Here is an 18991-nt window from a genome sequence, read left to right on the forward strand (position 1 = left end):
AAAAAGTGCATAAAATTTAATTGATTTTAAAAAAAAACGGTAGTCAGGGTTAAAAAAGTTTTTTATGAAAATAAAATTAAAAGAAAATTTCTTTAAGCATTATTATTAAATTTTTAAAAAAATTCCACAATATGCTTATTTTGAGAATAAAAACTTAGGGCTAGTTTTAAAGAAAATTGACGATTTTTATATTTAATCTTTTTAATGTTTAAATTTTGCATGTAAAAACCTTTGTTTAAAAAATTTAAAAAAAAATTATATTTTTTGGGGTTTTTCTCATTCAAATATCATAAAATTTTCAAAAAATTTTTCTCCATTTTTGAAAATTTCAGTTTCATTTTTCCGATATTTTTGTTTGTTTTTCTTGTGTATAAAAATTATTGCCCTGCCGAAGTAAAAGGGGCTCCAAAAATGGGGGTTTAAAAGCTCTAAAAGCGTAAAATTGTGAAGATACAGTTAAACGTTAAAATTTATATGAGCCGTGTCACGACAAAACCAACATAATGGGTTTGCGACCAGCATGGATCCAGACCAGCCTGCGCTTCCGTGCAGTCTGATCAGGATCCATGCTGTTCGCTATCACTTTCTCTACTTGTTATAGGGTTTGTAAGCGAACAGCATGGATCCTGATCAGACTGCACGGATGCGCAGACTGGTCTGGATCCATGCTGTTCGCAAACCCACTATGTTGGTTTTGTCGTGACACGGCTCATATGTAAAACTAGGCCGCACGGAACCTCTGTATAAAAACCATGTACTGTTCTGCTGTTGGTTACTTGATAGCTCTTTCTGTTTAGGCCTGAAGTCGAAAAAGTTGTTTTGGATGATGAGTAGCAAAACTGCATCAGTGTGAAGAATGTAGCAGTTCGTTTGTGACAAAATCTGAACTTGAGCAACACAAAGTAGTTATTCCATAGTAACCCACTCTAACTTGCAGCATCTGCCAAAAGCTTTTCGAACTAGGGCAATGCTGATTGATCACCTTTCTTCCCATTCCGGCAAAATGAAATACAAATGTATTTGGAAAGAGCCTACATATATAGTCAGGGGTTTGAGTAATCAACTGATCAAAGTGTCTATAATAATCAAAAGGCAAACTCGGTGAAACTTTTTGTTTGTTCTAGTCCATTGTCACAAAAAGTGCCTCTTTATTAGGTCATCAGGCTTTGTTTTGGCTATATTCATGATAAAATTTGTCACGTGCAGAAAACGTCAAATAAAGTTTATTGCGCGTTCCAATAACTTTGTGTTGCTGTTTAAGTTCAGATTTTTGTCCGGCGAAACTAACTAGCCAAGAAATGGTTTTTTGCTCCGCCATGGGGTTGTATACTCTGAAACAACTGACACAAAAACTGTAACGAAAATTTTAGAAATACTATCAAGATAATTGAATGTAAAATATGGCTTCCATGTTATGTTTTTAACGGTGTTGGGCTATTATAACCGGGGTTTCATAAACATTTGATATCATAAGAAATTTTGAACTTTCAAAACTGAATCCTTTTTGGAAAACATATGTAATGCGTTTCATTTTCTTCAACGCAGACAGGGTACATTTGTGGGCCACTTCAAATTGATAGGGCAGTTGCTAATTGCTACATGTTATCTTATTTCGTTTTTCTTAATACTTTTTTCTTTATGTAACCAAAAATTTTTTCTTTGTGTTATTTCCATCTTTGCCACACCAAAGCCGTTTGTAGAAATAATCAGACAGCTATGTATTCATGTATTGAAATGTAATTTTACAAGACCTAATTGTTTTTGGGCAATATGCCGAAAACTTTAATAACAATATATCCCACAGGGATCTTATGGGGTTTGCCTTTCCCCCTTGAGTGTACTGGCCATGACGACATAAGCTGATCGTCCTTCCCTATAGTTTGCCAATAATGTGCCGGGCCAAAAATAAAACACATAAAATAAATTTCCCATTTTCCTGTCAAAGATATAGAATTACATAATATGATGATATAAGCACAATATTGGTATCTAAAATATACATTACAGGTATATATTCCATAGATATACGTAAACATGCTTTTCATTTAAAGGAACCACTTTTTCTGCGTCTGAAATACAAAAATAACAACAACAAAAACAAAAAATAATTGACAATTTTGTGTATGTAATTGAAACGTATATTTTGCTGGTGGAATAAATTCTATATATTGTACATGTTTGTATTTTTTGTATTATAAATAGAGGATATTGAATGAGTGTAGTTTAATACTAAATTTATTAAACGAGTTGAATAAAATCATATTATGCGAGCCTCTGGCGAGCATAATATTGTTTTATTCAACGAGTTTAATAAATTTAGAATTGAATCAACACGAATATAATATTCTATTTATCACATATATAAAATAAGAACAGTAAACTGTTAAAATGAGTAATTTTTCAATGACGCACCAATAGTGTAAGGCTAACATTAGCGCGCTTTAACGCTATGTTTATATATAGCGCAAATGACGTCACGTCAAAGTGTTAATACACTAGTGTTATATCGTTTTTATTAAATGGCTTTATTACACCCCTGCGCCGCGTATTATGTGATAAATACTTTTATGCAGATGTACAGGTGTATTATAGAAACAGAATACTATTAAGATGAGAATGTATAGCGAGCAAACGGAATTTATTTAATTAAATATTTCTTCCTACCTTTCACTTTCAAATATATTTGAATGATTTCAAAGACAGGAAGCGAGAAACAAGCATAATTCAATGGAAAAAAATGACGAAATAGGACAGGCAATAAAATCGTTCGGCCATTGTACTCATTCAATTCAGTTCGACCATTGTACTAGTTTTTTAAAAGATGTAAAGCTTCGTTATGCAACTTAACAAAGGATGGAAATTGTTTATGACGGACAAACTTGCAATTGTGCAAAAGATGTCATTGCTAATTTTGCTCAAAATGCGTTTATTTTACTGAAAACATCGCATTTTAGTACCTTTTCGGCAATTGTACTCATCACCCGATACAACTTTTTCGACTTTCAGGCCTAAACAGAGAGAGCAACAAAGTAACCAATAACAGAACAATACGTGGTTTTTATACAGGGGTTCCGTGCGGCCTAGTTTTACATAAAAATCAACGTTAACTGTATGCTTACCTCAATTTCACTGCTTTTACCGAGCGTTTAAGCCGCCATTTTAGGAGCCCATTGTACGATTTGGGTCACGTGATCATCCGCAGTGTCTTTCTTATAATGTTTAAGATACACAATTATTAATGACTCAATTATATGTCGGGGATTCTGTGTTGGTGAATTTTGTTGGGACTGCGTTCTTTGGATGTCACTCTTCCTTCCGCAGCATTGCTTTTATAATTTTGCATTTTGTACCCATCTTTAGGTAGAGAGGTCTTAGTCCGTATTATTTTTCAGACTTTTATATCTTAAATATATTTCTATCTCAGCTGTTGAAAGGGTACTGAAGAAGAGGCCGATTAACATAAAGAAGAAAATCGTCGATATAGAGCCGTACCATACCCCGTATACTGTCGAGCTAAAAGGATCACCTCTGACTTGGACTTCGATAGACGAACCATCTAAATGTTTGGAAAAATCATATGGTGAAGTCTTATGCATTACATTCTCATCACAAGAAAGTGGTACCATGTTTGTTACATTCAAAGATGAGAAAGGTTTGATTTTTTTGTCCATACTACAAGTGACATTTCCCCATTTCCAGATTTTAATAAGTTGTTTATAAATGCATATCATATAATGTGATATATTGTAAAGACAATATTCAAATCTTACAAATATTGTCATACTTGTCCTGATAATTCTATAATTTGGGTAATAAATAGAGGATATTGAATGAGTGTAAGTTCAATACTGAATTTATTGCACGAGTTGAATAAAATTATATTATGTGAGCCTCTGGCGAGCATAATATTATTTTATTCAACGAGTGCAATAAATTCAGTAATGAACTTACACGAATTTAATATTCTATTTATCACATACCCAAAATAAAGACCATTTAAAGTGAAATAAGAGTCATTTTTCATTGACGCGCCTATAGTATAACGCTAACATTTAGCGCGTCTTTACACTATGTTTGTATAACGCTAATGACGTCACGTCAAAATATATGCACGGCCGTGCAATACCATATTTACGGAGTCGCAAAATCTGCACGGGTGTGTGATAAACACTTATTATTCATTTTTCAGTTGCAAATGAGGTCGTTCTTAAAGGTGAATTGATTGTAGATGAGGTTACATTTACAGCAGTTTTCCACAGTCCAGAAAGGAAAACTCAAGATGACGACAAATTCACGGATGTAGATTGTATAGATTCAGATGTAGACAATAAGGGTGAGCTTTTGAATTTTGCTTTTATAATGATAATCAAAACATATATAATAGCTAAACAAGAATATAATTACTAAATTAAAATTTCATCCAGTTGTATAACAAAGCGTTTATATGTTAAATGGGGTCAATTTGTTTTCTCATTCCTATTGTACGATATGTCGTTCTGGAAGCAATCAGAGCATGCTTAAGACAGTATCACAAAAGAACCTTCACAGACGGATATATTTAGAAAAGGAAATATGTTTGTCTGCAATGAAAACTCAATCAAACCAAGCCTGTAATATATTCAGTTGCGTCGTGTTTGGCTTAACTTAATGATTCTGTTTTTCTCCATTTGTTTTTTTCAATCAACGTTAAAATACTCTTTTGAAATGCATAGCTTATTCAGCTCTTCTTTACAATAATATCTTGGAAAGGCGCAAAGAAGCCTTTCAGCACGACATTATTGTTGTGCTTGTGGTATTTTTAGTTTCAACATTTCGGCATTTTCTAGTTGGGTGGTTCCAATATTCCTACTTGAATAATGTTGAATCACCCTTAGGATATGTTGCCTCCTTTTTAAATTTGTCTTTTGACGTCTTATCTGTGATACGGAGGCTTCATAACCTCTGATCCCCTTTCAAAATTCCATTTTATTTAGTTCCGTCCATTGTTTTCTCGTTTAGGGCACACGCTTTTTATTACTTGGGGACCATACGCCGCTTTTCATGGAATGGCACGGAAGTGTCACATTGAAGGTTCCATGATAACCGCCGTATGAACACACCTGCGGATGTTTCTAAATTCAAAATTTTACTATTTCATGTTTAAATGTTGAATTCTGCTTAAGCCGGTGCTAGGGGGCGTGGACGGTAACTTGCACTTTCCAGTACCGTCCATGAACAGGCTCAATCAAACCGAGCCTGCAACATTTTCAATTTTGCCGTGTTGGGCTTTCTTTAGGGTTTCCGTATTTATCTATTTTATGATCACATCCGTGTCATTTGTGCCGTGTGGCGGCTGTAAAAAGTCTCCCCGTACATTTAATCAATGATGTTATATTTTCGATCCTTGAAGATCGTTCAGCACGACATTATTGTTGTGCTTGTGGTATTTTTAGTTTCAACATTTCGGCATTTTCTAGTTGGGCGGTTCCAATATTCCTACTTGAATAATGTTGAATCACCCTTAGGATATGTTGCCTGCTTTTTAAATTTGTCTTTTGACGTCTTATCTGTGATACGCAGGCTTCATAACCTCTGATCCCCTTTCAAAATTCCATTTTATTTAGTTCCGTCCATTGTTTTCTCGTTTAGGGCACACGCTTTTTATTACTTGGGGACCATACGCCGCTTTTCATGGAATGGCACGGAAGTGTCACATTGCAGGTTCCATGATAACCGCCGTATGAACACACCTGCGGATGTTTCTAAATTCAAAATTTTACTATTTCATGTTTAAATGTTGAATTCTGCTTAAGCCGGTGCTAGGGGGCGTGGACGGTAACTTGCACTTTCCAGTACCGTCCATGAACAGGCTCAATCAAACCGAGCCTGCAACATTTTCAATTTTGCCGTGTTGGGCTTTCTTTAGGGTTTCTGTATTTATCTATTTTTTGCTAATATTTGGCTGATGCAGCGCACGTGTAATATTTACTAATCATTACCGATCATTAAGTTTATAATATATATCAACCAGAAGTGTTTTACATAAACACGCTCAGAATGAAGCGTTCCATATCCCCCCCCCCCTGTTTGTCTTTTAACATTTACAGTGTTTGTCTTTTAACATTTACAGATGATGTTCTGTTAATTGTGTACCAGACCATAATAATTGAATTAAATTTGCATTCACATTTAGATATGGACACCGGGCACGATGAAGATAGACTTTTTCCATACGCACAGTTCATTGAAACCTTAGGACTCATGGATTACTACCCTAACAAGATCGGCATTTCCTGTGTTATGACAATCGATATTGAAAATGGATCAATGTTTGATCAAGACCAGACAAAAATAGAAATGACCGAACTTCCATGGATACTTTTAAGAAGTCTTCTTGGGGTTGACTGTAAAGCAAGGGATCGGGTAGCATCATTAATTAAAGAAAGATCAGGAAGTCAAGAGCAATTAGAGCAATTAAAAAGCGATTGGTTATTTACAGAAAGTTATAAAGATACTGAGATAAACCCACTTGATCTTTTCATTACGGTTTACAAATGTTGTGATCCAATGTTAAAGCAACTTTTGTTTCAAAAGTGTTATTCTTGTAAACTCGCAGTCCCTTTTATACATGTACTTCATGACTTCTCATCACTGATTAGTAGATCGGTTGTCTCAATTTGGCCTTTAAGATGTCTTTTTATCCAAAATAGGTATGTAAATAATGAAGCAAAAAGAAATTTAAGCGTTGAAGAGGGCGTTTACGAGCACCAAACAAATCTTATAACATTTGCGCGTATCGGAAAATCAGATAATTCTAAATCAGAAATGCTAAACTGGCTATTATCAGAAAATAATTGCAAGACATTCTTTGATAAAAATTGCGCACCACAAATGACCATCCATAAATATAGTGAAGGGCTCGTTGAAATATTTTGGCTTCCAGTAGAAGGTAACTCAATGGATAGGTTTAACAATCCTGTCACATTTTTAAACTGTAGAGGCAGCTTACACCTGTTTCAGAAAGAAGCATTAGATTTTGTGTCTAAATTGACTGACATCTTAGTTGTACTGTTAGATATTGAATCTTTACATGAAACATCTAAGTGGCGTACAGATGACTATGTGTCAAAATTTTCATCGATGATAATTATCATTGATAATCCTATGATAAGAAGAAACGAACCGATTATTAACACATTCCGATCAAAAATACAATCGCAGGGAAATATCTGTGAATTCATTTCTACTTACAAAGGTGAAAGAAAACTAAATCCTTTTGAAATGACAGGCATCTTACAGCGGAAATTGCAAAATCTTCTCATGAAAATTGACACAGTGTCATTGAATACCCGCATTACATCTTGTCCTCAAAATATTGATTTGGATGAAAACAGCGGTTCGTGCAAAGTCGGGAAAAAACGTGCAGAGAGTATCATTGAAGAAATGAAAGATACAGGCAAGCCATGGAAGACAACTATTACCCCAGTTCAAACAACTATATCAAATCGTATAGCACCTTTGATAAAGCAGCAACAACGTTTACAATATGAAACTGAAATTAAGGATATTGATGAACAACTACTTTCATGGAGGCAAAGCTGCTTGGATAATGTGACATCTACAGTAAGGAAATTTGCATTTCATCTTTGCGAGACTCATACACGTGATCTTTCCCTCCAGTTTTTTCTTGGGTGGTTAAATATCATGCTGGCAAATATAAAGATGTCAACAGTCCACGAAATACAATCACAATGCAACTTAGACATCGACAGATTACAATCAAGAGCTTTATCGGCCATTATTGTTAAACAAAAAGTCGACCTCTTACAGAAGGCAGCAGAAGATGAAATAGAAAAATCTTCCTTTAGTACTGAGCATCTTTTCCGCGAAATAAATCATATTTATGATGTGCTTTTGATCTTAAAAAAAGATTCTTGCCTCCCCCCCGTTGAAAAAATGAAAGCTATTGCAGCTGAATTGTTATATATTGGATACACATTTGAACTTGTAGATGGTGACAATTTCTTTTTGCCTACTCATTGGGTAGCAGAAATATTGGAGTCCCTTTCACTTAAAATTGATCATAAAAGTGTTCTGACACTTTCGGTTCTAGGACTTCAGAGTTCTGGAAAATCGACATTGTTGAATACGATGTTTGGGTCGCATTTTGCTGCTTCATCTGGGCGATGTACAAAGGGCCTGAATTTGCAATTAATTCCTATATCCCAAAGAAATACCAAACGATGTAACATTAGATACGTTTTAGTTGTCGATACAGAAGGATTGAGAGCTACAGAACTTTATGATTATAACTTAATTCATGACAATGAATTGGCAACATTTGTTACTGGACTTGGTGATGTAACTATTATTAATGTCATGGGGGAAAACGTTTGTGAAATAAACGATATTCTTAATGTCACTGTTCATGCATTTATACGATTGCAAAAAGCTAATAAGTCCCTGGATATTCGGAAGTCGTGTTATTTTGTACACCAGAATGTAAGTGGAATATTAACTGCACATAAAACTAAGCCTGGGTTACGAAAATTAGTGCAAAAACTAAATGATGCAACTAAAGACGCTGCTCAATTGGAAAATGTGTCTAACATCAGTGAATTTAATGAAATTATAGAATTTGATATGGATTCACAAGTATTTTATATGCCATCACTTTGGCAGGGTATTAGTCCTATGACTTTTGTTAACAGTGAATATAGTCAGCATGTTAATCATGTAAAGAACATGATGTTTAAGGGGGCTTTTGCTAAAGAAAATAAGTCGTACAAAACGTTGAAAGATTTGGTAATCCATATGAAAGATTTATGGACAGGTGTTCTTACCGAAGATTTTGTCTTCTCATTTCGAAACAATATAGAAATCAAAGCTTACATACATTTAAACGAATATTTCAAAAAGAAACACTTCATAATCGAAAGCCAAATATATGAAAAATGTTGTATATCTGCTAAACAAACGTTTTCCAAATCTATTGATATCAAGCAATTAGACTATGACTTTGACCAAGCTAAATCTAATACCGACAAAGCGATAGACAATGAAGAAGAGGAATGGAAGCTAGACATGGATGCATTTTTGAGAAAAAGTAGTTATTCTGAACAACAAGTCCATTGGAAAGGTATGACAATGACCCGCATTTTCGCTACTTGCTTAGACCTAAAAAGCAATATAAAACTTGAAATTTCTACGTTTCATGATGATAGAGCTGTAGAGATTTTGACAACAATGGACAAAACAAATGAAGATGATCTTATCAAAAGATCATGGAATCTGGCCAAGGAGTTAAAAGGAAACTTTTCAGACGAAATAATAAACTCAAAATTTGAAAAAATCTGGACAGATATTGCTCCTCAATCACTTATTCGTAGCTTTATTGAATCTACATCAATTGATATCAAAAAGGTAATACACATTTACTTAAACAATCATTTTGACAAAGATAAGCCATCGTTGAAAAAAAGCCTAGATTCTCGCGATGAGAATACTGTAACAGATAAGTTACAGGGTTCTTTTGAACAATTATGCATAACAAAAAAATATTTACACAGAAAGGAAACAGAACATGCAGTATGGGATCATTTTAGAATGCGTCGTAACAAGAAAAACAAATTAGAATTCATTAAAAATAACATCGAGGATCTTTTCGAAATGGTTGATATCATCATTTTGCGGCAACTAAAAAGCAATGTAAAAATAACTGGTTCTGGTGTAAAATATTTCTTTGAGGAAGTAGAAAAGTATTATAAAGGTTTCGAAAAGTGCGTCACTAAGGAATTCTCATATGACATAGAACTTGAAATAAAAATATTCATACAGATTGCTGAATGTGCCCGAAATTTGTTCGAAAAGCATAATGTAAATTATGATAAACATAATGGTCCAGAAGCACGTCGCCAGCAGTACAAACAAAAAATGAAAAATATTTTTATGTCCTTCCTTCATGAACGTAAAGTTGACGAAACTGCTGCATCTGAGTTCAGTAACTCAGTCAAATCTTCAGTTCAAAAGACTGTTATACAATTACTTACGATGAATATCAAAACTGCATTATGTTCGCATATCGGTTCAATGAAATTTCATTTGATTTCAAACTTATTATCTGATTTACTAACAATGAATGATTATACATTATTCTCCAAATATAATCATAACCCAAAATTATTTGCTGCACAGTGGATCACAACACGGTGTAACAAGTTTCTGTTTTGTAAGCCTTCACAAAAGTATTACTATACGGCTCACAGCTACATTGTGGAATATTTTGAAGACGTGAAGGAGTCAGTCATTACAACTGCTGAAATATTTTCTAAAAGATCTCTATCTGATTGTGAAAGTGTGGAGATTAGTTCTGCATCGGATGACTGGATTGACACATTATCGTCCAAATTAAAAAAATGCACAATATCTGCTTCTCAGTTTAATCTTTTAAAGAACCTTCTACGACAGAAAGTTGACTTCGAGAATCTCAAAGAGCTTATAATTAGAAAGCTAGAAGAATCTGAAAAGGAACTTAAAAAACATTTTCAGAAGATTGATAGTACAACAGTAACTTGGAATATATCAGAAAAACTAGATCCCATAACAGAAGTAATAAAGGATACTTGGGGGTGTCCAGAAGAGTGTCCATTTTGCGGTGAACCATGTGCTAGAGATATTCACGATGCCGACAAAATACCTCACGTTTGTATACAGCATAAACCAAAAGGATGTAAAGGGGTTCATTTGTCAAGTTCAAAACAACTTAGTATTAGTACATGCAACTTTGCAGTTTCTTCAACAGATTTAACTCATGCATGTTGTGTGTTTGACTACGCTTGTAAATTGGGCACTGAGAAAAAGAATTGTCCACTTGAAAACCACAAATACCGTGATTATAAGCAGTTCATCAAAAATTGGGACATAGAACCAAATACAGATATGGATGCCGTTTGTAAGTTTTGGATGCTTTATTTAAGTAGGTTTGCAAAGGACATTACAAAGGACACTGACATAGAAATTTCCGATATCCCTGCGTCTTGGCAGAATATTTCAGATAAAGATGCGATTGAAAGTCTGAGAAAACTTGAAAATCGTCAAATATAGAAGTAACCAGCGAATGTAGAACAGTTGAATAAAAGTATAGTAGCCTATTATAATAGTAAATTGTAATATTTATGTTATGATTATTATTCTGATTGCCCACTTTTCAACGCATGTTCCTTCTTTATAAAGTTAATATTATCGGGTGGAATGACTTTAAAAAAGTAATATACAATTTGAAGGGAAAGTAAATATTTATCTTCATTTTATCTCATTATAATAACCTAAAAGTAGTTTATAATAGGTTTTTCTGTTTTGTTTCGTCTTATGACAATATATATTGGAAATTCGATCATGAACAGATTGCATGCACAAAAAAGATTTTTACGCGTTTATAAACATTCTTATACTCCTGAATATCAAATGGGTGAATATATAACGAAAGTCTTGAAAATGAACATAAATTATGCTCTTTGATTTGATTAATTAATATTATGAATATTTGAATATGTCACCTTATTATAGTAACATTATAGGAAAACCAAAACACGATATAAACCAAGAATTTTAGTATACTTCTTGGAATTTATTCACTAAACTGGAAGAAAACAACCTTTAATAATTTTATTGTGATAGTTCTCATCATGCTGCAAGTAGACCGCCTTAAAAATTGTATCAAAACATTGTTTGGGTGACCGCCATTAATAAGACTGAGCAGTTGCATTTTTCTGTCTAAAAAAGAATTACCATTATTTAGTAATTAGTTTGCACGTGTGGAAATCAAAGTGCCCTGGCTGATGAACAGATCATGAGATGTATATAAATTGAAAGATTTACCAAACCCATTACATGTGTCACTCAAATGGTCAAGAAATTGGGATAATTTGGAGTTTTTGAATAAGGCATACCACATATAAGTTAAGAATAAATTGTGTCCTAAAAGGGTGATCACTTTATAAGATATATTAAGTGTATATATTAGACAAGTATTATGATTTGTGACATTTAGGGGAAGATTGAACTTGTATTTAATTAAATATAGTAATAAAATGTTACTTATATACATGTTTGTCCTTATAGTTGTATGGATATAAATTGTATTTCATATTGTTTCTGTGTTATATCTATTGATACAATCCAGATAGTAATTGTAACTTGTTAAAATATTAGATATTACTGCAGTACATTAACTTTGCATTTTAACTAATTTCGGTATTGTAGTGTTTATTTGTTTGTTAAAATTATGTTGGTTTTATTTTAAAATGTAGGTTTCATGTAAGCTCTACATATGTAATCTCATACAACATCATAACAAATATGTGCTATAACAAACATTCTTGCACTTCGCACCCGAGTATTATAAACGCAGACGACAATATGCACCTGTAACATCCCGCATGACTGTTCTTGCACATTTACCATACGTGATTCAGTGCGCCGCACAGTGTCAGCTTTAGTCATTCCATTATGAAATGACACAACACTCGCGCATTAAAAGATATGCAAACCGGTCTCTTTGTGACGAAATGTGAAATTACCAGATCAAATGTTTACATGTATGCAAGAAACCTTTAATGGACCACATTTGCAGAAGAACTCGAACTTTATCAAATGTTTTATCCTATTGGCTGGAGCTTTACATACTTATCCGTGCATTTTCAGAGGTAAATGAATTAACACACATCTGCATTTTTTCAATCAATCATTTAAAATGTTGAAAATGCATGTCATACGTTGCAGATCATTCTAGTATAATGTATTAGTTTCTTTTTATTTATTTTGTTGATTTAATTATGCCTTACAACAGCCAGACTTTCTTTTCTTATAGCATTCTTAATTATAAATATTAGATTCTCTAACCATTTTCTGTTTTTGACCTAATGGAAAATAATTAATTTATAATATGTTCCAATGCAAATGACAGGGGAAAACCTGATGCAAGATATTGATATAATATGCCATAAGCAACATAAATTGTTGCTAGATATCTTTACAATTTCATTATTTTTCACTTCTTTTTACTATTTTGTTTTATAAATTTTTTATATATTTAATTTCTTATTTCGGAAATTAAACGTTTCAATTTCAGATTTTATATCTGAAAGTCATCTTTTTACAAACTGATGTTATTTCCTTTTTTTATTCATTTGTTGTGACATAATGCTTGACATTTAGAAACTTCTTGTATACCCCTCACGTTAGGGGATATACTGGTCTTAGGCTGACTGCCTGGCCTCTGTGTGCGTTCCTTTTGTTAAACCGTTCAATCGATTGTAATAACACTTGACAGGAAACAATGACATTGTCTACTTTTACATTCCGTTAGAATTTGATATTGAAATTCATGGGTAATATCTTAAATCTTGCTGACATTGGCTACTCTGTGGCAGAAATTTTAAAATGGATGTATTGTATTTATTCTTGGGCATAACAACCTTTAAAACATTACCTTGATGTAGGTTAAAATAAACTCGACATTGGCTTGCTATTGTATGACGTTGCATTTTTTTTAATAAAAATATTGAATTTTACTAATGTTTTTTATTATAAAATATTGAATTTTACTTATTTTTGCCATATATTTGTTTTTGTAGATGAAACTGACAAACAACACTAAACATTAAACACCATGTTGAGCAACTCAAGTTTGACCTTTATCCTAAAGGTCATACATTTGAATTTTGCTTAAATTGGCCATAATTTTGTAACTTTTTAATGTATTGTTTTCATTATTTAGGCAAAACAACCTTTTATATAAGTTTAACTGAATACGACTTTTACCATAAGCTTATTTAACCTAATCTAAAATGGTAAAACTATCGAATTTTTCTAGAACTGGCCATAACTTTCTCAATAAATGGACAGATTTGGCTAATTCTTGGACAAACTTACACTTATGTTGCGCAATTCTAGTATGATATTGACCTTAAAATGACATTGAATGTTAATTCAAAATCATTGCATTTTTGCTAAAATAACCATAATATTAATATAAATTGACTAATTAAATTTATGTTTAGTGTAACCACCACCAAGGATAAAATCGTCAGGTGGAGCAATTCATTTATGACCTTGACCTTTAAATGATATATCTATGAATGAAATAATTTGACTCATTTTCAATTTGTACACAACAACACTTTAAACAAAACATTTATGTGATGTAATTCAAATATGACCTTGACCTTCAATTGAAAATTGATATATATTCTGTAAAACTTAGTAATTTGTGCATATTTGACATAATGACATGATACACAAGGTCATATTACTGCCTGGATTGGATATGATTTAACTTTTAAAGATCTTGAAGGTCCCTTTTTTATCTTAATTACCTTTGCTACCACTTTGATTTTAATTGATGTGGGGGTGTACTTTGACAACTCAACAATCAGCACTCAACTTTATTTAAATTTTAAATTTACTATTTTTTACATGTATCAGACCATCACTATTAAATGTCCTTTCAATAATCTTCCTTAAGATTAGTTGTGTGGCCCGTTTGTGGTGGTTCTTGTTTAAGGCATAAAAGATATTGGAGAGGGGGATTTTGATTTTAGTAATAGTTCTAGTTTGATTGTGTATGGTTTTTGTTTTGTTTTCTTTTCTTTTTTGTTTGATTAATTTGTTTTCTTTCTTTCGTTTTTCTTTTGTATTTATATTGTTTATAATTTTTGTTAATATTGTTTTGATTTGTTTAATCTGTAAGCAAGTTACATGTATTTGTAATTTAAGTAGTACTTCTTTTACTTAATTGGTGTTATTTTATTTGTAACTTACAATAACATTTTTATGTTTTGATTAAGTAACTTTTATGACAGACTAAAGTACCTTTGTTAATCATTTTTAAATTAATCTGATTAAAGTTAGACCCATATTTTAAACTATTTTTCTGATGAAAAACGCATTTTGTCATGGTATTGAATTGTCAGTGTTTTAACAGACCTGTAGGTATTATTTACAGATTAGCAAGGGTATTTTAGCTTTTAACTATTGATATTTAGATTTATATAACAAAGTGGTGTGTTCAAATAAATTTCATATACATGTAGTTATATTTGGATTTATTCAGATGGTCATTGCACTGCTTTTTATGTATACATGTGTATTTATATTTGTCAATGTCGGGTAAACTTTGATAACATTGCTTTTTTCTGAACATTTCAACATCTTTTTCTCTAGAAGGCAGACAAGCACTGAATGGATTACACCGGCTTTGTGCAATCATTTAATAGATGAATTACAATTGTATGTTTATTTGCTTATGTTGCTAAACAAATAGCTCGTAAAAGACAACGAAAGTTCAAAGATGAACAAATTGGAAATGTAATTCCTTTGAAAAGTAAAACATTCTCACCTTTTGGCTATTCTGAGATTAATTCTGTAATTCTAGTTATAAAGACACAAAAGAAAAAAGTTCGGAAAAAATTCTTACATATCACATATATTGTTTTTTTTTTAATCTAACTAATTGTTTTTCATATTCCAGTAGGAATGGACAGCGTTTGTTTATAAGACTGATTTTTTCATTTTGCTTTGTAGTTTTTATTTAAAAATATTTATATTTATATTTATTTTTTAAAAAGCAATTTTACATATTACATAAGCTGAAAATACAAGCAAAATACAAATTTGAGCTTATTTCTGTCACATTGTTGTTAATGAGCTCGAGAATTTACATTTTGCTTCAACATTAATAACTTTCATTATATATCTATAATCGGACGATAAATGTCGTAAATATATACGTTATTTTTTTTAATTTTCAAACATTTGCTGATAAATGTTTAAAATGTGTTGACTGACACTGTAATTAGGTAAATGATTTTTGTTTAGATCTTAAATTTATCTATATATTTATATTCAGAAACATACATAATTTGACATATTTTTTAAATATTTTTAAGTTTCTGATAAGAGTAATTGTTGAATGGATAATGTCCCTTGAATATAGTATTAACATAATATTATGCTGATTCCATGTTACAGTAACGGTTTGTATTTAGAAATCAAAATGTGTAGCCTGTAATATAAAAGATTGGTTTATTTGTATGTAAACATAGATAAATTTAATAAGTTTTCAGAATTTGATTATATTGTTAATAAATTTCTTGCTAATTTGATGCTTATATCTTGTGATTTTCTTCTTTTAAACGTATTAGAATTCGTGTTTTAATCATAAATATGTTTCATATGCAGATTTGTACCAAAGTACGTGTAGTTTTGATTGTTTCCAATAAAGGTGTGATTTACATTTAGTGACTTTGAGTTTCTTTCGTAACGTTGCGTTTTGTAGATTTAAAAAATCAAGTTCGTTTTGAATCGTTCATTTACATTTGCGCCTAGCCTAACAAAAGCAAAATACCATCTTTGTAGAGCTGTTCTTTAAAGAAATAAACAAAAGAACAAACCCTCCGACATGTCCAGATTGTACAGATAAGACACACAATATTTTTTCTTAAACATTGTATATTATCATCACCGTCACCAAAGTCATCATCATAATCAGTACATCTTCATGTTTAACATAAGCAGCAGTATGCATATACATCATTTTCATCACCAGTAAGTGATGATAGATGTAGCTTTGAGGATGATCGACAATTTGATGATGACAGTCATTTTGGTGATGGATGAGATATTAATTATAATAACCTTATTAATTCAATGGTGAAAGTGCTGATGATGATAAAGTTGATTGAGGCTATAATCATTATCTCGGTGATGATGTATATGTAATGATCTGATGATGATAATGATAATAATGATGATGGTACAGGTGATGATACAGATAACCTTTATAATGATGATGCATTGAAAGATTATTTTCCATAATACTGATGCTGAATGCATTGAAAATTAGATTTTGATGCTTATGATGGAGGTGATGATAATTTTGACGATAAAGGATGTGATGATGACTTAGTGATGAAGATTCTGGAGTTGATTATAATCATCATTTAGAAGATGATCATAATTGTATTGATGATGATTATGATGAGACTAATAATGATTTTGATAATGATTAAGTGATCATTGTTTTAATAATGATGACGTCTAGGGTTGTATTGATTTTGATGATTATGGACGTGAGACTGATTTCAATAATGATGCCGATGCTGATGTAGGCGATAATCATTTTAATGTTGATGATTATTGTTTTTTGTCTCAAAATTATAATTTATATGATAATGATGATGGAGGACTTGAAAATTCTGATTTTGATGATGATGGGGATTAAGGTAATAATAATGCCAGTTAACATTGTTTTGGTGACAACGTTCATTACGGGGAGCTTTTTTCGTCAAGCGAGGCATCATGAATCGAGAAATCGATGTATGTTCTTGACGCCTATTCGTTTGTACTTAACGAATGCTCTTTGAGAGTTATATACATGCTTTTCAAAGCAACGAACGGAGAATTATATATGTCGAAAGCTAAATGCTTCGTAACAATGATTCCACTGTAGAAAAAAATTACAACGAAATGTTGTCTACATTTAAATTGACTATGCAAAAGTGTAACGTAAATAGTACAGTACATCTGCCTGTTTACCAAAATATCTTTTCAAAGGTGCCCAAAACATCCGCCCATCAATTGTTGATGTCCATAAGCATAATACCAATTTAAAATATAGCCTTTGTGCAGCACAATGTAAAATTGCGAAGTACGAAATGCTCTTCATATGCAAATCAAATGTGTAGAACAATACATTTTGAAGTTTAGCAAAATCAGTTATCTGTCATTTAGACCGGTGGTGACATTTTAACTTCTTGAATTCTCGCGTTTATGTTCACGAATTCACCATTCACGATTCAAACTTCACTAATTCACTGTTTCAACTTCACGAATTCAACTTTATGTATTCACGTTTTTAATTAAACGATTTCAACATCATGAATTCACGATTTCAACTTCTTTAATTCACGATATCAACTTCGTGAAGTTCAAAACATGAATTCACGAAGATGAAGTCATGCAGTTGAAATCGTGAATCCGTGAAGTTGAAATCGTGAATTCATGAACTTGAAGTCGTGAATTCCGCATGTTAAAATTGTGAATTTACGATGTTATAATTGTGAATTCACGGGGATGAAATCGGGAATTCATGAAGTTGAAATGCCCCAACCAGTATTTCGTACACCGGGTCCTCTTGTTAAACTTCCCGAATTGATGTAATGTTTTATATTAGGTTATTGAAGATTTCCTTTCGTTGTCCTGACAGGGGAGTATTAGCTCACCTGTGCACAAAGAGCAAAGAATGATATATTTCTGTTGCTTATCCGTTGTTAACAATCCTCGGCCTTTCTTGAAACTTTTGAAATGTATTTTCAAATGTGCATTGATAAAGGTATGTGCACCTAAGTCCAAAAGAAGTCGAAAATTAATGTTATGTCTTTAACGATTCAAGTTTTTTTATTGAAACAAATGCACGGGGTGGAACCCCATATGTATTACAAAAATGAGCATCGTGGGTTCTGGTGTGTCCAAAACATGCAATGTGAATGAAGGAAATGTCACTAAACGGATTCAAAAACCAAAGATTTTACGAAATCTCACTGCAGACCGATGCTTAACATTCAGACAAATCCTGATTTAAACATTTATTGAGATTTGACTACAAACGAAGGGAATCGCTGCTCAAAATTGCATTTGAGCTTCATATGTGCTGAAGAGATCCATAAGTGATGTTGAAAACCATCTGCAAAACTACGGACCACTTCCATATAATCATTAAATAGCCAATGTATAGAAACAATTTAGGTTTCGTAGCTTTGGCTGAAAGTTCAATTGTAACATAAGTGTGTTTGATCACCCCAATGACAGGGCTCACTAGCTTATGCTAGCATTAGAAATTCTAAAAGGCTCGAGTACATGAAAATGTTGACGAAGAGCGGATAGTACTCGTATGTCAAACAATTCACTAATAAAGGATATGCAACTTGGACAAACCAAACTGAAAGTATTGAAC

The 18991-nt window shown here is 32.2% G+C and overlaps 1 protein-coding gene across 1 annotated transcript; it reads left to right on the forward strand.

Moving 5' to 3' along the window:
- Positions 1 to 3424: 3424 nt before the first annotated feature.
- On the forward strand, positions 3425 to 11082 carry LOC132760180 (interferon-induced very large GTPase 1-like; the record flags this gene model as incomplete). Its single annotated transcript, XM_060752093.1, has 3 exons — positions 3425 to 3652; positions 4190 to 4333; positions 6110 to 11082. Coding segments are annotated over 3 exons (5345 nt in total), but the record flags the coding sequence as incomplete, so codon positions are not given.
- Between the last annotated feature and the right edge of the window lie 7909 nt (positions 11083 to 18991).

Source organism: Ruditapes philippinarum, unplaced genomic scaffold (assembly GCF_026571515.1).
Source record: "Ruditapes philippinarum isolate M1 unplaced genomic scaffold, ASM2657151v2 ctg1790_1_1_1_1, whole genome shotgun sequence".
Taxonomy (NCBI): Eukaryota; Metazoa; Mollusca; class Bivalvia; order Venerida; family Veneridae; genus Ruditapes; species Ruditapes philippinarum.